Source organism: Heloderma suspectum, chromosome 5, assembly GCF_057233095.1.
Source record: "Heloderma suspectum isolate Gila_16-S chromosome 5, 16-S_ref, whole genome shotgun sequence".
Classification (NCBI taxonomy): Eukaryota; Metazoa; Chordata; class Lepidosauria; order Squamata; family Helodermatidae; genus Heloderma; species Heloderma suspectum.
This window is the reverse complement of record NC_139462.1, coordinates 69699436-69721460: the sequence shown is the minus strand read 5'-3', so window position 1 is coordinate 69721460 and position 22025 is coordinate 69699436. Positions and strand designations below refer to the sequence as shown.

The 22025-nt window shown below is 41.9% G+C and overlaps 1 protein-coding gene across 1 annotated transcript in view; it reads right to left on the bottom strand.

Moving 5' to 3' along the window:
* The window catches only part of RXFP1 (relaxin family peptide receptor 1), a 48402-nt gene extending 26867 nt beyond the window's left edge, over positions 1 to 21535 (bottom strand). The window contains exons 1-4 of the mRNA XM_084856354.1: positions 21196 to 21535; positions 14189 to 14344; positions 7798 to 7887; positions 6376 to 6481 (exon numbers count right to left, since the gene is read on the bottom strand). Of these exons, the coding sequence (XP_084712480.1) occupies positions 6376 to 6481; positions 7798 to 7887; positions 14189 to 14344; positions 21196 to 21244 (401 nt within the window). The 5' untranslated portion in view covers positions 21245 to 21535. The remainder of the gene's footprint in view (positions 1 to 6375; positions 6482 to 7797; positions 7888 to 14188; positions 14345 to 21195) is intronic.
* Between the last annotated feature and the right edge of the window lie 490 nt (positions 21536 to 22025).

The following is a 22025-nucleotide window of genomic DNA, read 5'->3' as shown; positions in this document are numbered from 1 at the left end:
AGTGAAGAACTCCAAAATCCTTTACACTCAATAACTCCTGAAGACAGGTCTTTGTTTACTTTTTTTGCACTTAACCAAAATAAACCCTAGAGGGCCTCCCAATACAGAAAATATTTTGGTCAAAGAGTTCAGGAAGGGATTTTCTTAAAACATCTCTTAACTGTGTTGTGGGAGACAATTACTCTCTCAAGATTGGAACAAGTCTACAGTACATCTTACACCACAACCCAAGAAGCATACAAAAATTTATCTAGTTGTTTGTAAAAAAAAAGAAAGAAAGAAGAGAAATCAAGTCCAAGGAGAACAACTGCCATCTGAATCCTTATACAGAAAATCAAACACTTTTAATTGCATATTTTCACAGGGCAGAAGTAACAAAAATCATTTTCAAAAGTCTCCAACTTGATTCTCAACAGAGAGGTACCATTTAAGCAGATTTTTTTTTCTCATTCAACTGACTGACTTACAGCACATTCCTATGCATGTCTACTCTGAAGTATGTCCCACTGGCCTTGTTTGAATGTCACTACAACCTATGGGTTCTTTAAACCATGGGTTGTCAGAGGCAAGTGGGAAGGAATGAGCACACTGCCCCTGATATGCTCATAGAATCATAGAATAGTAGGGTTGGAAGGGGCCTACGAGGCCATTGAGTCCAACCCCCTGCTCAATGCAGGAATCCAAGTCAGAGCATCCCTGACAGATGGCTGTCCAGCCTCGTCTTGAATGCCTCCAGTGTGGGAGAACCCACCACCTCCCTGGGTAATTGGTTCCATTGTCGTATTGCTCTAACAGTCAGGAAGTTATTCCTGATGTTCAGCCAGAATTTGGCTTCCTGTCACTTGAGCCCATGATTCCATGTCCTGCACTCTGGGATGATAAAGAAGAGATGCTGGCCTTCTTCTCTGTGACAACCTGTCAAGTACTTGAAGAGTGCTACCATATCTCCCCTCAGTCTTCTCTTCTCAAGGCTAAACATGCCCAGTTCTTTCAGTCTCTCTTCACAGGGCTTTGTTTCCAGTCCTCTGATCATCCTTGTTGCCCTCCTCTGAACCCTCTCCAGTTTGTCTGCATCCTTCTTAAAGTGTGGTGCCCAGAACTGGACACAGTACTCCAGATGAGGCCTAACCAGTGATGAGTAGAGGGGAACTAGGACTTCCCGGGATTTGGAAGCTATGCTTCTATTAATGCAGCCCAAAAGAGCATTTGCCTTTTTTGCAGCCACATCACATTGTTGGCTCATATTCAGCTTGTGATCGACAACAATTCCAAGATCCTTCTCGCTTGTAGCGTTGTTGAGCCACATATCCCCCATCTTGTAACTGTGCATTTCGTTTCTTTTTCCTAGGTGTAGAACTTGGCATTTGTCCCTATTAAATGTCATTCTGTTGTTTTCTGCCCAGCGCTCCAGTCTATCCAGATCACTTTGAATTTTGTTTCTGTCTTCCAAAGTATTAGCTATCCCGCCCAATTTTGTGTCATCTGCCAATTTGATCAGCATTCCCTGCACCTCCTCCTCCAAGTCATTAATACAAATGTTGAAGAGCACTGGGCCCAGGACTGAGCCCTGCGGTACCCCACTCGTTACCTCTCCCCAGTTTGAGAAGGTCCCATTGATAAGCACTGTTTGAGTCCGATTCTGTAGCCAACTGTGGATCCACCGGATCGTTGTTTCCTCTAGCCCACTTTGAGCTAGTTTGCTCATCAGGATATCATGGGGCACTTTGTCGAACGCTTTGCTGAAGTCGAGGCATATGATGTCTACAGCATTCCCATGGTCTACAAGGGAGGTTACTTGATCAAAAAATGAGATCAGATTTGTCTGGCAGGACTTGTTTTTGACAAATCCATGTTGGCTTCGAGTAATCACGGCATTGTTTTCAAAGTGCTTCCAGATGGATTGCTTTATCATCTGCTCCAGAATTTTCCCAGGGATTGATGTCAGACTGACTGGTCTGTAGTTCCCAGGTTCCTCCTTTTTAAAGATAGGGACAACATTTGCCCTCCTCCAGTCATCTGGCACTTCCCCCGTCCTCCATGATTTCTCAAAGAGAATAGACGGTGGTTCTGAGAGTTCTTCTGCCAGTTCCTTTATTACTCCTTTATGCAGTTCATCTGGCCCTGGAGATTTGAACTCATTCAAAGTCATTATGTGTTCTTTGACCATATGCCTATCGATCTCAAGCTGCAATCCTGCCCCTTCAGCCTGTACTTCGCCTTTGCCAGGGGGGTCATAGATCCTCTTTTGGGAGAAGACTGAGCCAAAGTAGGAATTGAGCACCTCTGCCTTTTCTTTTTCATCTGTTATCATTTTGCCATCCTTATTTAATAGCTGAACAACCATTTCTTTCCTCTGCCTTTACTATGCACATAGCTGAAGAAAGCCTTTTTGTTGTTTTTAGCATCCCTCGCTAACCTCAGCTTGTTCTCAGCTTTAGCCTTCCTGACGCCATCCCTGCAGTTCTGTGCTACCTGCCTGTACTCTTCCTTTGTTACTTGGCCTCCTTTCCACTTCCTATATGTGTCCTTTTTTGTTTTCAGGTCATCCCTAAGCTTTTTGTGAAGCCACATTGGCTTCTTCTGTTGTCTTCCACCTTTTCTTCTTGTTGGAATTGTTTGTGATTGTGCCTTGAGAATTTCCTTTTTTAAAAGCTTCCACCCATCTTGGACTCCTTTTCTCATTAGCATTGCTTGCCATGGGACCTTACTGATCATTGTTCTGAGTTTATTAAAATTGGCTTTCCTAAAATCCAGGGTACGCGTTTGACTACACTCGGCTTTTGCTTCCCTTAGAACCAAGAACTCAAGTGCAACATGGTTGCTTTCCCCCAGAGTTCCTGTAACTCCTACTTTATCCACTAAGTAATCTCTGTTGGTTAGGATTAAGTCAAGGATAGCCGATCCTCTAGTTCCTTCCTCTACTTTCTGTAGGAGGAAGTTATCCGCCACACAAGTCAGGAATTTCCTGGAGGGGCCATGTTTTGCAGAATTTGTCTCCCAACAAATATCGGGGAAATTGAAGTCCCCCATTACTACTACATCATGCTTCCTTGAAACATTGGCTATTTGCTTTTCAAAAGTTTCATCCTCGTCTTCTCCTTGATTGGGTGGTCAGTAGTAGACTCCGACCACCAGGCTCCTTTTATTCTTTGCTCCATTTATTTTGATCCAGATGCTCTCGATGGGGCTACCAAGCTCATCCTCCTGTATTTCTGTGCAGATATATGTATTTTCACATACAGTGCAACCCCACCTCCCTTTCTGTTCCTCCTGTTCTTTTTGAACAAGTTATATCCTTCAATTGCTGTATTCCAGTCATGAGAGTCATCCCACCACGTCTCAGTTCTACCTATCAAGTCATAATTTCCCTCCTGTATTAAGAGTTCAAGTTCGTTCTGTTTGTTTCCCATACTCTGGGAATTAGTATATAGCCATCGAAGACCATGTGCTTCATAGTCTGGCTTTCTTCCTACATGTGTCTGAAGACTATTATTGGGCGCTATCAGAGCTGTTCTCTCCATTGCAGTGCATGCGCCTACGTCCATTGTTACCCCCAACATTACATCTCCCTTCCCCGTAGGATTCAGTTTAAAGCCCTCCTGATGAAGTTCTTCATGCTGTGGCCAAACACATTTTTCCCATCCTTTGTGAGGTGCAACCCGTCCCTTGCCAACAGCCCATCTTCCAGGAAGTATAGGCCGTGGTCCCAGAATCCAAATCTCTCTCGTCGGCACCACCCTAGTAGCCAGTCATTCACCCGGAGTATTTTTTGTTCCCTTTCTATCCCTCTTCCAACTACTGGAGGGATGGATGAGAAAACTATCTGGGCCCCAAAGTTCTTGAGTTTCCTTCCCAAAGCTTCAAAATCTGACGTGATTTCTTCGTAGCTCCGCTTGGCGGTATCATTTGTTCCCACATGGATGAGAAGAAAGGGATACCTGTTAGTGGGCTTTATGAGTGCAGGCAACCTTTCAGTCACGTCTCTAATTCGTCCTCCCGGGAGACAACATACCTGGCGAGTCCACGGGTCTTCACGACATACTTGGGTCTCGATCCCACGCAGCAAGGAGTCTCCCACTACTACCACTCTTCTCTTCTTGTTGTTGTGGGCCTGGGTTTCATCGCCTCTGTTTGACTGACCTTCAGCCTCTTGCTCACTCTCATGTAGGTTCCCCTGTGATTCTTCCTTTGCAGGTTGTCCTCCAGTCTCATCTGCAAGTACCTGGAATCGGTTCCACAGCTCCACTGCTTCCACTGGTGCAGAGTGGTGTCTAGTTCTTCTTCTCCTAACTGTCACCCTTTTCCAAGGAGTATCCTCTACTCCATTTTTCTTCACCTCAGCATTTCCCACTTCTGCCTCATCTTGCTGTTGCTCTTCAAGCTTCTGATCTTCCCTTTGCTGCTGTAGTTCCCCCATTCTGTCCAAGAACTCTTCGTGTTCTCTTATTCCCTGGAGGGTCGACAGTCGCCGCTCCAGTCCAGTCTTACTTTTTCTTCCAGCTTGTCAAGGGGAAGTGCTTGTCACTTCCCCTTTCAATGAACAATCTACGATTGCCCTGTTCATAGGATGCTAGCACGATATCCAAAGCCAGACACTCTGGGTTGTTTAGGGGTTAAACAACCCAGAGTTAACCCAGAATTTATTATTGGGTTAACGCTGGGTTATTTAACGTCTAAACAACCTGGAGTGTTCAGGTTCAGATATCACGCTAACAGCCTATGAATGAGGCAATCGTAGGTTATTAATTGAAAGTGGAAGCGACAAGCACATCAGAGGCAGCATGCTCACTCATTCCTGATAGATTTTGGCAATTTATAGGTTAAATAAGCCACAAATTGCTTTTGCATGTGAACCAGGTCATTGAGTTACTTTCAGTGTTCTGCATTTCACAATATTTTTGACAAATTATTTTGCTTTTCCTCCTGTGCATGGGATATGTCCAATTTCCAACTAACTTTGTATCCACAAGGTTAATCAAACAATAGGCTCTCAGTTTTCAGCTCTAAAAGTCAAACCATAATTAAGAACACAAACTCATAAGCAGAGCCCTGCTGCATCAGACCAAAGGCCCATCAAGTCCAGCATCCCGATTTCCACAGTGGCCAATCAGGTGCTTATGGAAAACCCACCAGCAGAACATGCAGGCAAAAACCATTTCCCATCATTGTTCCCTAGTATCTGGCATTCAGAGGCCTGCTGGCTCTGATCCTGGAGGGAGCATATTGCCATCATGACTAATAGCCACTGATAGCCTTATCCTCCATGCATTTGTCTAATCCCCTTTCAAAGCTGTCTGAGTTGGCAGCAGTCACCACATCTTGTAACAGCGAATTTCAGAGTTTAACTGTAGGATGTGAAGAAATATTTTCTTTTGCCTTTGGGTGCTTCCAGATGCAGTATTTATTGTGCAATCACCCTGCCTCATTCACAGAATTCTGTGTGGTGTGTGTGTCCAAACGGAATCTTACATTTGTGATCCTCCCATATTTTCCATTGCTTCTTTTTTCTCACTACAGAAAATCAGTTAAGGCAGGAAAGACGGAATAGTTACACAATGTCTTTTGATTAGTTGCTCATGGAGAAGTCTGTCTGGAAGCACCCTTAGGCCAGGACCAGATTCACCTGGAAGCAACAGTTGTGCAAATCTTATTTTTCTCCTATCCTCTGAATTCTTTCACTACTTTAGGAATCCCTACAAAAGGCTTTAAAAAGTTTTGCATGTCTATAGCACAAAAGCAGGCATTTAGCATTATCATAGTTTTCTAATACTATTCTAACACTGGTCTCCTGGCTAGGAGCTGATGAAAGAGACAGGAGCACTCAGACATTGAACTGTAACTTGCACCCAGTTTAGCTTTTGTCTAGAGACTAAATGCATCTTTGTATGGTGGGGCAGTGAGGAGGGCCTTCCCCATATTGTTACTGCTTGTGGGCTACACACCAGTTGTATCCAAACCATGACAGAACAGAGCTCCAAGCCTGTACATAGGACGCTGTCTGCTGTCTTATGCTGAGAGAGGCCATTGGTCCATCCAGCCTGATATTGTTGACTTAGACTCAGTTTGCAGGATTGCAGTGTGGCTAACAAGCTATGGTGACTTGTTAACCCCACTGCGCCAGTGTAATTAGGGAAATCTGGCTGGCATGTGACCAGCACATGCAGCTGTGAAAATAAGCCACTGTGGCTTATTTCCCTCACTGCGATTGTGCGAGCTGGCCCACTGACTGGTAGAGGCTCTCCAGAGTTTCAGGCAGGATTCTTTCTTTGCCCTATCTGTAGATGGCAGGGATTGAACCTGGGACCTTCTGCATACAAAACATGTGCTGTACCCACTGAACTATGGCTCAACTCAGCATGTAACTTCTTTACTTACATCATAGTTATATTTGAAGAGACCAAAGGAACAGTGTGCAAACCGGCATAATCGCAGACAAGCTCTAAGCCACGGCATAAACATTGTGTTGGCACAGAATCAACTACTGGATAAAAGAGAATATCACAGGTGAGGCAGACGTTGGCAAGATAATGAGGAGAGGAGAAGAAATAGTAAAAGACAATATTGCTTAGCCCAGTAAAAGCATACATTGCCTTCCCCCACATATACTTATCTGAACATTGAGATTTTCTTCAGAGGATGGCATGCTGCCCCCCCCGACACACACACACACACGCAAATAGCAGGCATAGGGGATCCAATCTAGATCAGTACCACAGCAAAGGGGGAAGCGTTATATCGCCCCCTCATCATAGTCCCAATCCAGCTTGGGTCATCCCACACCAGCTATTTGTGGAAGAAAAATCTTGCACTCAAGGGCAAACCACATGAGTATCGTCATGTGTAGTTTGGCCCCTGGCTGCAGAAGTAGTGCAAGGCCTGCAAGGTGAATAACAGGCGGCAGCATCAAACAGACAAACAAAAACTTGGAAGAGCAAAGGAAGAGGCAAACGAGTGCTTGAAAGTCATAATTTATTATGCCAATGTTGCTCAGTCCATTTTGACTAAAGAAAGTATATTCTTGAGTGAGTTTTTTTAGCTAGTGAGCCAAAATGAGACAAATGAAGACCCCTTGCCCCTGAGGAAGTCCTTTGATTGAAACATATTGGGCAATATTCACATAATAAATTACTACTTTCAAGTACATAGCCCGAGGCGTGCCTCTTCCTTCACTTTGTAAGGCCTACAAACCAATGACCACACATGTCTAAGCTGTGGGTGGTTAGTCAAAGCAAAGGTCAGAAGGTTTCTCTTCACTTGTCAGAAATGGTGTCTACTTAAAAACTGTGTCATGATGTCTACTTAAAAACTCACTGTAACCCAGCAGAGACCCAGTATCTAATCATGTATTGACATGAACATTAATATGGGTTCCACTTCCCCGAACTTTAAGTTCTTCCACTACAGGGCTATTACACTCTCTAATTAGAAGTTCTAACACCCTGTTGTTAGAAATTGCCCTGTATCCATATCCCAGCGAAGTCTGTGGCTGCCACACAGTAAGAGAGAGGCTATATCTTAGGTAAGAGAGGCCAAGGGCTTGTATACAAACATGTACAAATTGACCACTCATATTTCCTTAGAGAGGCCCATTTATCACTTGAGCAATGTGGTTTAAATTAATTTAAGCTACATTGTTTCTTCAGCTATATACCCCAGTGCCTTTCTAAAACAGAACTGAAAAGTGCATGTATCTATTGAAACTTTATTCTGTTTCTCTTTCTGTGGACTGTGGCATTCTTTCAGAATTTAATGGTTGCAAATCCGCCTATTACACAATTTATTTCTCTTACTACTTACAGCACTCAACAGTTTTCACCTCAGAGGCATCCCGGGATATCCTTTCATGGTAAATCACATCCACCTGTTGAGACCATCCACTGTTATCACCTAATAAAAATTATACAGAAGAAATATTAAAATTGTCATTTTTTCAAGATTTACAAGCACAGCTCAAGAATGCTAGTGCTGCTTCCAGACAGAGGACTCCTAGCATTACCAGTTAGAAGACATTGTGCAGTTATTCTGTCTTTCTCTCTTTAACAGATTTTCTGCAGTTACAAGAGAAAGGATTCTTTCTTTAACATTCTTCACCACAGCAGATTTAGGGCTCAATCCACCCAGAAGATCTTCTGTACAAGCATGACTGAAGCAAATGGGAGATGTGCAGTAAATTGTACAGGATATGGGCTTTTAGATCTTTTTCTACCGTGGGAACCAGGGAACTTCAGCTGCTCCTGCCAGGTCACTCCCTTCCTCTCACTTATTTTGGCAAGCACATCTCAGGCATACCACTGATCAAAATGGCCACCGTTTTAATTTTAGTGCCAGGAATATCTAGCAACACGCACTGCAGAAACCCTGTGCAAATGACTGCATCTAAGGGGGAGCACTGAGTCAGGAACAGCATACTGGAATCATAAATCACCGTAGCCCTTTTAACATCTGATCGTACAGATTTGGGATTTGATCACATACTGATTAGATTAGAAGGTATTCTCCCAGCATTGCCAAAAGTGAATAATGATAGTAACGGGCTTCTGATTTCAGAAGACTAGCAAGCAGCTCAGATAGCCGAACTGTTATTTTTTTCCCCTAAAGCCTTTTCTGCCAGTGGAAGGGCTGATTCCAATTTAGCAGAAGAGCACTACATGAGCAAAGTGACCCCCAGTCCAAGTTATTCTGTTTCTGCAAGACTTTTCAAGAACTTTTTATAGCCCAACAGACTTTGTTTTATTAAATTATTTCTAATCTGCTCTATATAGATCTCCTCTGCATCCCATCATCGGGAGCTGTACATTATGTAGTGATGTAGAATAGGGCCTTCTTGGCTGGATACAAGCAATAAAACAATTCCGCATAAGACATAAAACAACCGATAACATCACAGACATCATCAGCATAAAATCAACATTAATAACCCCAGCAAACAAGTTGAAGCCAACCCCCAAAGCCTGGGGATTTGACTTGGAGCCAAAATGTATTGAAATGAAACTAATGTTGGTGTCAACAGGACCTCTGGAGGAGGGGCATTCTATGACCAAGGTACCACAGCCAAGAAGGCCCTATTCTACATCACTACATAATGTACAGCTCCCGATGATGGGATGCAGAGAAGAACCCCCTTGTCAGAGCTTAATAGTCACTCAGACGTATGCAGGGAGAGGCATTCCCTAATGGGCTCCCTCCCTCAGTGAGTTTACCTTCTCACCACCTACTATCACGCCACCTCCTCTTTCTTATCATTGTTACCACTTGCTTGCTAGACAGATGTCAAGCCAATGAGCAATTAGGCAGTGGCATCTACTGCTGCTCCTTCTCACCACCACTGTTATCTGGGCCCGGGCGAGAGGAAGGTGAGCAAGGAGGCTGCAATGATGAAGAAGAAGTCCAGGGGGCTCTTATAAGTGGGCCCTTGCTGTGGGCCCTTGGTAGGTGCCCAACAATGCCTGCCTTTGAGGTCCCAAGCCATCTAGGGCTTTAAATATTATCACTAACATGCCGCAGTCTGTATCTTCCTTATTCACCATGCTTGTTTCTTATAGCGTGTCACAACCTCCAGTACATTGTGTCACTGCACAAGGGTGAAAGCCAGACATGGGATGCAATCTTGGGGTGGTGTCAAAGCATTACAAGTTGTTTCAGGGAAGGAAAGGGAGATGCTTACCTTTTCTTTCTTTTTAACAGTTAATAAAATGCCACCTGTGATGGTGGTCCTCCCCCTGTCTTTAAGTGTAGTAAAAGTGCTTCCTTGCCCTCATTGGTAGGGTGGCTAAACTTATGAATCACCCCAAATAGAGGACAAATGAGAACATCAATTTGTATAAAATGTGCAAATGTACATGTACAGATGCATGTTTACAGATCATTATTATAACTTAAATAGATACACAGCACATCTCACCCTAGTGTGGAAGACTGTGACGAAGTGACCTGTGTGATTTGCTCAGTCTGTTGTCCAAGTGCTGTTGGTGGACAACTTCAAGGTCCAGCTTTTCCTTCTGATGGTTCTTTATCTTTAAACCGGACTTGGCTGGACAGCCCTTTACACAGAGGACTGTTCACTGTAAAAGAGTATGCACAGCCACCCCATGGATGCTGGGGTGTGTGTGGGTGGTCACAGCACAGCTCCCGCCGCTGCTATATTTCCCCCCAAGAACACCCACAAAAGATACTGTAGTCACAACAATAGGTGGTGGTTTTATAATTAACTGTTAAAAAACACACACATCCCCATTCCCTCCCTCAAAAAAATCTGTAACACTTTGCCTCTCCCATGGTGTTGGTGAATCGGAGGGTTATTTTGGCTCAACCATTATTTGGAGTGGGGGGATAGGAAAATAGGCACAATCACCACTGTGAGAAATAGCTGAATAGGGAATTAAGAGAATTCCAATGTAAACAAATCCACAAATCTCGATATGTTATGATGGGTTTGAGTGGACTTTGTCAATTCCACACATTAGTGGTGCAAAATATAAAAGAAGGATCTAATCCAGGCATCAGGTCAAAATGGTTTTATTTTCTTGAGTGTTTAATAAAGAGGAAAATTGGTTTTATTGCTGATTTTGAGTTCTATTATGTGTCTACCATAATGTGTTCTGCCTTAAGATGGGCCATAAGGAATTATGCCATCACAGTGCTATAAAACACAATCTTACGCTGATATAACAATGTAATCTCCCCAAAATATAAGACCTTGTTCTCCACAATTTCCCCCAGAAAATGAATGGACCACTTGTGATGGTGACAGGAGACCATACAAGCAAATTAAGGAATGGTGGGAAGGAAGGCACTTTAGGACATCATGTCAAAAACAACTTCATTTAGGGTGCAATCCTAATGGCTGGCTGGAGATTGCTGGGAGTTATAGGACTTTTTTTTTCTGTCTAAGCATGCCTAAGATTGCGCCCTTAGAAATCTTGTTATTGTTTTGTTACAGCTACATCCACAGACATACATATCCAGTTATGTCAGACTTCCCTAACCTGGTGCCTTCTACATGTTTTGGACCACAACTCCTGGGATTCCTGACCATTGGCTGTGCTGGCTGGGGCTGATGGGAGTTGGAGTCCAAAGCATCTGGATGGCACAAGATTGGGGAAAGTTGAACTATGGATTTATTAGGCACAAATATTTCTACTGTTTTAAAAGTCTGGACACATTGCCCTACAGAAATTTGTATTGTACTATCATTCTGTGTTCTTCTGCTATAACATGATAATTCAAAGGCAAGAGGGTGTACTCTATGCCAAAAACAGCTGGTCCTCTGCCAAGAAGGAATTTTTCTGAATTACAATTTAAAAACCTGGGGTGTTGCCTTGTGTCTAATCACTGAGATTGTTCTCAAAAACTTCAGGCCATTTTGAACCACTGAACTCTTTCTAAAGCTTCTGTTGCTGTTCACACTGGGGAGCAGCTATTTGTGTCTTTGAGCAGCTGGGGTGCATAATAAGGAATGGCTATGGTGTGGGCCAGATGGAAAATCATTAGGAACAGGATGGATTGAACCCCTGAGGTTCCATTTCCTTACCTCAAATTTACATGATTAATTTAGATTTTTCTTACATAGTACATTAAGGGCGCAATCCTATGCACGTTTAGACAGAAAAAGGTGTACAACTCTCAGCATGCCCCAGCTAACATGGCTGGCTAGGGAATGCTGGGAGTTGTAGGACTTTTTTCTCTCTAAATGTGCATAGGATTGTGCCCTAAGGCTCCAATCCTATGCCCATTTATCTGTCGGTAAGCCCCATTGAATTCTATGGGACTTACTTCTGAGTAGACCTGTATAGGATTGCACTGTAAGTGAGGGTTAAACTACATGCTACGTTAAATACATAGCATGCAGCTGATCTTCACTTTCTTTTTTACTTCCGAGTAAGTGTGCAGGCCTCCAATCCACATCAGGACCACCACATGTGGGTAGGGAAGGCTTAGATCTTCTCACCCAGCCATTTCCCTGCTTATACTCACCCCCTTATGTGCAGTACCCTTATATGCAGTGGGCTTCTCCAATCCATAATGTACAATTGCACAAGTACATACTTGGCATGAGAGTGACATGGTGTGGGAATTGCTCTGAGTACCTGCAGCAACAGGACCGGCATTTAAGTGTTGGTGGCAGTGTATATTTGGCCCAAGGGCCAAGGTCTGAATCATGCTTCATGACTGGTATGAAAGTTGTTATATTGTTATGGCAAACGCTGATTTTCCAGCAATCAAAATAGCATGGAGAGCTTCCATGGATACAGGAGGCTCTCCTCTTCAGGAAGTCATCCTCCAAGTGGAGATGGTGATGGATCTGATGATGGAGGCGGGCAGGGCTAGTATGCTCCCACTCCTAACAAGCTTAGTATACAGCTATTGGGAATGCCTGAACAGGACTATACTTGGTCATAAATATCTAGGACTGGGGAACTAGGGTACTTTAAGGAAAAATGATTCTGAAATTAATTGACCCCTTTTATCTTAAAACAACTTTAAATAAGTGACTGAAAGAGGCTCACAGTATAGCTAAGGAATCTAATGTTCATTTTCCTATCTAGAGAAAGGTTTTCTGTGCTCACAATTTACCATTCCAGTCACATCGATAAACATGTGTCACAGAAATAAGACTATAAATTTTTATAACCTTGAGACATTTGTTATGGATCTTCTCCATACTTTCTGTACACTACAGGAAGGATAAGCAGTCTGAAATTGAACTGCAACTCCTTAAATATGTATTATAGCTGATATTAATACATTCAAATTTATAATCTAATTTTCATATCACCATCTGTGAACTTTAGATAATTCACTCATGCATTCCTATGAATGCTGTCCTTTATTTATATTCTCTTTAATATCATAGAGGACATTGTCTCCTTAATCAGGTTTTAAATGATTTTTTTTTTTAATCAAAGCACTGGCTTTTCCAGACGATGTACTTTATGCAGTCTTCTACGTATATTCACACAACCATAAGATCATTGAATGATTACTTCAGATTATATGAATCTGTTGTGTAAGGCACTTCTGACAGAGCTCAACAAGTGAAAACTTTCATCAGCAATAGGACAGAAACTTACTGATTATAGTTACAGTCTTACACAGATTTATTCAGACATAAGTAACAGTAACCCAATACAATTTAGACTGCAATCCTGTATCACCTACCTGAGAGTAAGCCCCATTTAACTCAATGGGACTTGCTTCTGAATAGACTGTATAGGATTATACTGTTAATGCGATTTTTATTCTGGCTGAACATCAGGAAAAACTTCCAGACCGTTAGAGCAATACGACAATAGAACCAATTACCTAGGAAGGTAGTGGGCTCTCCCACACTGGAGGCATTCAAGACGAGGCTGGACAGCCATCTGTCAGGGATGTTTTGACTTAGATTCCTGCACTGAGCAGGGGGTTGGACTCGACGGTCTTATAGACTCCTTCCAACCCTACTATTCTATGAGTCTATGATTATTACCAAACATGATATCCACTGTTTTAGTCATTAGTGTTCACCAGTGGAGGTTGGTGGCTCCGATGTCAGTGGAGTGGTGAATCCATTCTGGGTTTCAGTCAGAACCAGTCAGAACTGTCAAAGAGCAACCCAAGGCACTTTGGATAGCTCCTTTAGAGTTCTGACTGAAACCCAGAGCAAATGCATTGCCCCACTGACATTGGAGCCACCAGCCTCCACTGGTGTTCACCTGACTAGTGCATCATTTTCTGTTACACAGAACTGTAACAGAACTAAGCTTTATGTAGACCAGAACTAAATTGTATGTAATATTACAGTATGCTACTAATATAGGATGCATATTTCTATTAGTAGTTTCTACATTAGAAAATTGGGTTATAGTTCTAGTTCAGTGATTCTGTGCCACTGACATATATAATGAATAGTTTCATTACCATCTTTTCTATATCATAAATCATAAGAAAAAGAGGGGAACGATCAAGAGAGTAAAAAACAGTTGCTCCTTATCTTAGCAAATAGCTAATGAACTGATTTTAGAATCATACTGATGAAGCATCACTGTAATACCATACAGAATGTTAAAAAAAAGAGATTATTTATCTCAGACACACACACCGGTTTTTCATCAAAAGAAGCCTTAGAAAACACGCATTGTGATGGAGTGCCAAAGGTTTAGCAAACTTAGCGCAGTGAGAGCTGCTGTGGTATCAGTGCTCAACTTACCACAGTCATCTTCATCTGCCTGATTCCCACAGTCATCTATCCCATTGCAGTGGAGGAGCTGGGGCAAACATTTTGTGATATTCCCACAAGGGAAATAGCCGAGAGGACAGGTAACACCAAATCCAAAACCATGAATTCTTGAAGCAGCATGAACAGCTATTTAAAATAAAAAGCAGAAACCTACTTAAAATTTTCAGCATTCAGGTTTATAATGTACAATGAAGTCAAATGTAACTTTTGCTCCTCTTTATATATTATGTGTATCCTAGCCTGTGTATAACTTGCCAGAGATTTATATTCTTCTTCTTACTTATTGAAAGGACAGTTATCCACACGGGATGTTGGGGAAGAACCGATTGCTGATGGTGGCATCGGACAGAACATTGTGAGCGACATGGACCCAAACCGAGGGCAAGCAGTGCTTTTTCCCCCTGCTACCAGTTTTCCTGCCTTTCATGGAAGGCCCATAGGTCAGGCAGAACCTGCGGTTTGTATGCAGATGGTCCCAGATCCAATCCCTAGCATGTCCAGGAAGAGGTGAGAAACACCCCTGTCTGAAATCCCGGAGAGCTGTTGCCAATCAGTGAAAACAACACTGAGCTAGATGGACCTGCTTTAAGGCAGCTTCCTATGACCCACAATGATTCAGTGGTAAATATGTGAAGCTCATTCTTTGGAAAATAAAAGAAAAAGCATTACAGGTGGTGTTTGCAATGCTCTGAAAGCTGTCTGTGGTGTCCTACCTGTGATGGATATTTCACTCATAGTAGCTGGTGGAGTGACTAACATGAACTCACCATGAACATAGCTGTGGGGCTGCAGATTAAAATGATGGAAGGCACCAAATCAAATCAGGGAATACGTGTGTGTGTGTGTGTGTGTGTGTGTGTGTGAAATTGCTGTCCAGAACACTACAGAAATGAAGCTTCATTCCCCCTGTTCAGTGGTGGTTCTCCCATCCCTTGTGAGTCAACCCCATGTTGCTTCAGGAATGCATGAAACTCTGCTTCACATGGGGTCATAAACTGAACACATTGTTTCATCCCTACATGACCAACAGAAATCACTTCTTTCTCAATATCCACTTAGTATGTAAGGCTCATTGTCATTTGCAGCTTGTGACACTGCCATTGCTCGACAGGCAACAGTGAGGTCTTTCTCCTTTCCTAGGTCACCGGTGTCACCTGGCTTCCCTGAAGCAGCCAGATAAATAAACGGAGACATCACTAACCAAATATAATCTACAGGGCCATTCCATTGTCCCAATTGATTATGACAATGGACTTCTTTCAATCCACCTTCTGAGTAAGCCTCACCATTGGCTTTCTTCTTAGTCCTTTTACTTTTCTAGTTGTTTCCTCCCCAGCTCCTATTTCCAAAATTGGTTCCCCATAAAGCCATCCTGTCTATGTACTCCATTACTGGATGAGAGAAGTCCTCGTTTCTTCCTTATAATCCTGCAATGCTTGTGCTCAAAATAAGAGCAGTAGAAGTTCTAAAGGAAATAACTAACCCCACCTCCACCATCATCACTAGGAAGATCTGGCAGATTTAAAGATGCATAAAAATGGGTCATCAAACATACACATCAGTTTGCTGATACTCAGACTTTCTTTATGGAAACTTCCTGACAGTGCAGTTCAAGAATGCCAGAGGAATGATCTTCTCATGGTTCTGACCACCTGTGTTTATGACTTCCAAGCACAGAGAAGACATATGGAATGTGATGATATGGAAGACAGGTGAAAGGTGCATTTAAAAGGTATGCTTTTTTGTTGATCTAAAACTCTTCACTATTTGACTGTTCCTTCAAATAGCTTTTAGCTTCACGAACCAGGAGCATGACATTATGAAGATGTATCATGTTGGATTTCTTTATTTCCAGTTTCATAACTTACAGGGCATAAGAGTGATGACATAACACTTATCACTTATGTCAGACAAATAACTGACTCACTTCAGAAATAGGACAGAGACATGTAGAACAAGCTGACTTAGATAACAAGAGCCCTGAGTGACAACATTTCATTTCATTTCATTTATTTTATTTATTGCATTTCAATACTACCCAATAGCTGAAGCTCTCTGGGCAATTCATAATTAAATTGTATCATTCAGTGCTCAGAGAACATCAGTTTGAAACATATTATGTACATTAAAAGGTACATCCCAATCTAAAAAATCCTTGAAGTCCTTCTGTTCAGTAATGGCATATAGGGGATGTTCTTACTTCTACATATATTGAAATATATTTAGTTATGGCTGCTTTATTATGTGGAATTACATATGAAGTTTGATCAGATAATTCAGCAGCATGTTCTTATGTCTAAAATTAGGGGGAAATGCTGTTGTACTTGGCTAAAAAGGAAGACTTTACTGAAAATGAGCTACACATATGGTGCAAAATATTAGCCACTGTTGATCTTGTAAGGCACTGGTTTCTCAAAATAAAGGATTCTTCATTAGATTCATGCTGCTGCCATTGCCAAGATCAGAGGAGGACAGACTTCAGTCTTGAGATACCTTCTTGTTTGTGTGTGTGTTTATTTGTTTCGCTAGATCCCTGAGATCTAACAAAAGCCAAGTATTTGCAAAGTGGCATAGTGGAGCAGACATGCACTTAGAAGGGTTAAGGGTGCCTCTGAGCATATGCTCAGTCCAAGAATTTGTTTTCATTTCAGAACTGAGCTCTCAACCTTTTCATATAAAAACCCTCTCCTGGCTCCCCCTCCCAATCCCCCCCTCCATTCCAATGGCCATAGAGAGACAGACAGACTTTTAGTTGTTGCTTATGCTGGATGTCAGAAATCCTTGGCAATCTCCTGGAAATCACCAAGAGATCTGCCACTAGCTCGTGATCTGTCTTTTGCCCACCCCTGGCCATGATGACAGGGCAGCTCCAAAGTGAGAGCCAGATGTCTTGTGAGGCTTCTAACGCCTGCACTAGACCTGATCTAGACTTTAGAGTAGGGGTGGGCAAAATCTGAGAGTCCAGGGGCCAATTTGCCACCTCCTGAATGCACCACAGGTCCCACTGCTGAAATCCCCACCAATGAATTGCTGCTGAAATTTTCTGGCAATTGAGTGGTAGCCCCAAAGCCCCCTTTCCCTGTTAAAACAAGGTGCACAGGAGGCACACACCTTATTTTAATCATGCTCCTGGAAGCCCCCAAAGAGTACAAATTTGCATTACAACATTAAAGTGAAACTGCAGGGTTTCTTTTTCCTGGTAGTGGCAATTTAGTGGTGGTGGCTGCAGAAAAGGCTGGGCTGGGCACATGTGGGCTGTGGGCTGTGTGTTGCCCACTCCTGCCTTACACCCAGGATCAAATCTGTGCTCCACTCAGAACTGGGTGGCTAGCACTGGCCAAGTCAGAATGTGAACTGTCTCATTTTTCCATCTATGAAATGAGAATAATATTAACTTTAATGGGTGCTTAATGGGCATGTGAAGGAGTTAAGGATTGTAATGCATTTTGTATACAAGTACTATTTAAATAGTCAACACAAACTTACTCTTTCCTTGGGCATTACAGATTGCTTTTAGTTGCCCTCCTGTGCTGTCAGGACCATTTCTATTTAACCTTTTGTGTTCCATTTCCGTCAATAATATTTCATTGTGGAACCATATTTTTTGGGGGGCGGGGGGTACTGACTTCCCCTCCCCCCACTCTCAGGTTTGGCTTCAGGGCCAAAACAGGGATTATTTTAAATCGGTGTCTAGCAATTACATCTTTTTTTGTGTTTACTCTAGAGCAGGTGCAGGGAACCCAATTCAGATTGGGACCCTGGTGCGTGGGGTAGGGGGGCTTTAAGAACTGGATTGGGGGCCCTGCACCTACTCTAGAGCAAAAATTAAAAGAAGATGTAGCTGCTAGACAGATCTAAATTAATATCTATTTTGTCCTTTGGTGTCATTTGCTTACAGGAATGTTTAACTACCAAGGTAATGAAATGCCTTGAAAAATAAAAGTTGGAGAAGTTTTGCTCCATTTATGACATGACTAAGTTCTCTTCAGATACACTTTAGCTGGATTATTCTAAAGTTGGATGAATGCCAATTTTGGTTTCTCCCATATTCAAAATTGTAAAACCTTAAGTTTCTGCCATCCCGTTTATGAAAAAAAATGCAAATTTGAGGAAGTTCTTCTAACCCTCCCCCCCAAGCCAAATAAAATTCTCACCCATCCCTAGTTGTTTCCATGAAGTTCTAGTATGGCATCATAACAGCTTACTATGCTGCTAGCCATCTCTGTCTTCCAGCAATTTCTGTTTCTGTTATCCCTGATCACATGAATGCCACACAGAGCAGAAGCAATAAAGACAAGCATGCCACTTCTAAAAAAAAGACTTAATGTGCAAACATTTGGTCTCAATGTGCAAGGGCAATTACAGTATTACATTTGTAATGGAAGTAAGGGATGAAAGAGAAGAAAGGAATCCTTAAATTGTTCACATTTATGGAGTATGCTGGGTGAAGTGGCTATCTGTTTCCTTTTATCAGGAACTCTCAATATGAAAAATCCAGTTGTCTTAAAGGTCTTGTTTCATAGTCAATATACTGTATGCTTTTGAGACATAATTGTGGCTCATTGCCATTCAATTAAAAAAAAACCTGAGCTTGGTTTTCACCAGAAATGAATGAGCAATTGCCATACTCACTGACCAAGAGCTCTGTACACATGCTAGAAAAGGTGGCAGCATGTGTGCTACCCAACAACACAAATGAGGCCACAGGTGATGCAACATGGGGAGAGTTGATCATCTAATTTAAGTATTTGCATATTTGAGGCAGCGTCCAGTGGGGCTGCTCCGCCTCCACTGGTTCCCTTGCGCTCCCAGGAATGCCCATTTGTGCAGTGGGGCTTTCATCATCATCATCATCATCAACATCCAGATCAGGACAGGTCAGTTCTACACCCTTTGTCAAGGTCTACTGACCTGTCCCATTCTGGAAATGAACGTTTGTGCTCAGATTGGGTTATTTTTAGAAGCCCCATTGCACGAGAGGTCACTCTCATGAGCACACAGGCAGAATAGGATACTACCCACTGAATGACATACTGGGTGAAATGCTACCTTATACACACAGTGGGAAGAGAGAATCCTCAGCCAGCTCTATGTGTGAATGACCTGAGGAGTGAAAAAGTGATTCCCTCAACCAGTTATGTTCAGAAGGACCCAACTATAGCCAAATTGACTGTAGGCATTTAGGTGAATCTTTTCATAAAACAATGGGTTGCATCCTTCCTACATTTGTGAAGTTAACATTGTTTTTCCATATCTTTAGTATCCACTGCTTTGATTTAGTTCCAGCGATATAGTTCTGGGGGAAACCACTGAAATGGCACTTTGACTTTCGAAACAACAGCTAGAAACGAACACTTGCACTCCTGCAATCACTGGGAAAATGGCTTTGCTTCCCAGTCTCCTTTCAGCAAAACATTACTCATAAATAGAATTTGAAGTGAATTAATGAATTAGTCAAGCTAAGCAGGTCTGGATGTTTCCAGTGCCTGGATGGGAGATCAGCTAGAAACCCCAAGTGTAACACTCTGAGTTCTACAGTGGAAAAAGGAAGGATATAAATGGAGTAAAATATATTAAAACTACTTGTCTGTAAGCATGTTTTGCGTTTCAGCCTAGAAATGTTATCACATCCCCCCCCCTTTTTTTGGCTAAGTTTTTATCCCCCCCCCCATTTATTTTGGAATATTGCAGGAAGTTTTCTAATGTCTTAAAGACATGTCATATGGGGTATATGCAAAGACAGAACAGAGACAAAAATATAAAATATCACAAGAAAATAGTTGCCAGCTTTCTGTCTTCATTCTCCCCCCTGGGGTTTTTAGTAAATAACCTGAAAGCCTCGTACCTCTTACAGTTGGATATTAGCTACTCTACTCCCTTGATTGATGCTTATACTTGAACATTTTCTGGACAATGGAGCATGGAAGAACAAAGACAAAAGTATGCTTAGTAATACATATTGCTCACAGATTGCTGAAGCTGGTGTGTTGCACTGTAGCTATGATTATGACTGGAAACCTTATGCTGGATCAAATGTTGCTTTGTGCATTTTTGCTAACAAACATGTGCACTATTAGTAACACCATCACTTATATTGCATTTTAATACATCATGACTAATTCAAGTCCAATTCATGTCAAGGGTCTACTCTAAGTAGGACTAATGTTGGATTTTACCCACAGCTATCTATCTGATTTTAGAAAAATGACATAAAATATAATGGTCAAGCCTGAATTTTATACATCTTCTCAGCTACAGCCGTTTGTAGTCTAGTTACATTTTTTTTTACCAACCATTGTTAAGCCAGAGAAGAACAGGAGTTAATATCATGCAGCATGTTCAGCCCAGAGATCCTCAAGGCAGTTACAAGTTCTTAAGAGAACCTGTAATGCTCCCTTTGACACCAGCAGAATTTTATTGACTCCACTGAGGCTACATAAAAGTGATCAATGAGAAACTTCACATGTATTTCCATTTGCTCTTACCTCTTAGGGTAGAATAGTTTATTTTAGTCCTATGATGAGAGCTGCAACCAACTGAGCATACATGTTACCTTCAAAAAGAACATGAAAATTAAACAACTAAAAAGTTCTTCTAAAATGTAATGAGCTGACTGCAAATCAGGCAGTGAAATAGTATTTAGCTGCTTAAGGAGAGCGCTGAAATCTGAATGCAGCTCCACAGTAAAGCTAAAGCTGTTTTTAAGATCTGAGATCAGATCTTTGATTTCTGAGCTGAGTGTACGCTTACCCATCATTAAAAAGATGTTACACACTGGCATTCTAGAAACAGCTGCTGTTTGCATTTATACTTAATGTTTGCATTTCTGAGACATCTGGAATGTCAGCATCTGAAAATACCAGGAATTCATCAGAGAAGAGTCACAATCTTTTCTTTTTAAATCACAAAGAGTAATTAAAAATCAGCTCTGGGAGTTTGCTACCTATTTTAATACAGAAAATAGTAAGAATACTCACCATTTGCTTCAATTGCTAAGAATATGTAGAAGAAGTGACTAGGTGACATCTCTATCTTGCAGCAGAGAATTAAACAACAAATGTTGTCCCCAGGTTTCACATGAAACGTTACCTCAGCAGTTTCTATTTCTGGTCAGGCAGTACACAAAAGAAGCTTCCTTTCCATTCCTTGCTTCCTCTCTCATTCTGCTTTGCAATCTCCTTCGCACTGTGAACAGTGGCATAGGCATATACTATCCGACTCAGAAAAAGAAAGCACGAGTGGGGGTGGAAAGTTTCAAAGAACAGACAGTCTCTCTCTGTTTACACAAGGTTCCCATTTCTGTACCCATGACAGACTAAAGTTGGGATGGGAGGACTGAAAAATGTATGCTTTGATCAAAGCTACCATGCTCAAAATAATCCATCATCTTTATCAATTCAGCGAAGATTCTTTTTTTAAAATGACCAATTAAGGAGTTATCATGGAAGTGTAATGTCATTTAACTGGGGTCTATTCTAAACAAAACCATGTTTTAACTTGCACAGATTTTTCTCTTCCTTTTGTTATAGAGGTAAGGTTAATTTACACGTATATATCTTTTTTGTACTTAGTACCCAAACAACCAGTAGACCCTTGAAAGAAAGGTTACAGACACTTGCTTTTTGCCACCCCAGCTCACTGCAGACAGTACATTAAAAAAAAAAAAACAGCCACTGAGCTCAGCTTGGCGATCCCCTCAGCTCAGTGCCCTAGTTTACTACCCAACTTTGTGATAGGAAAAATGCCCATGGACAGAGCATCCCTATGGGACAGGGAGAAACTGAGGCAAAGAACCATCTTTCTCTAT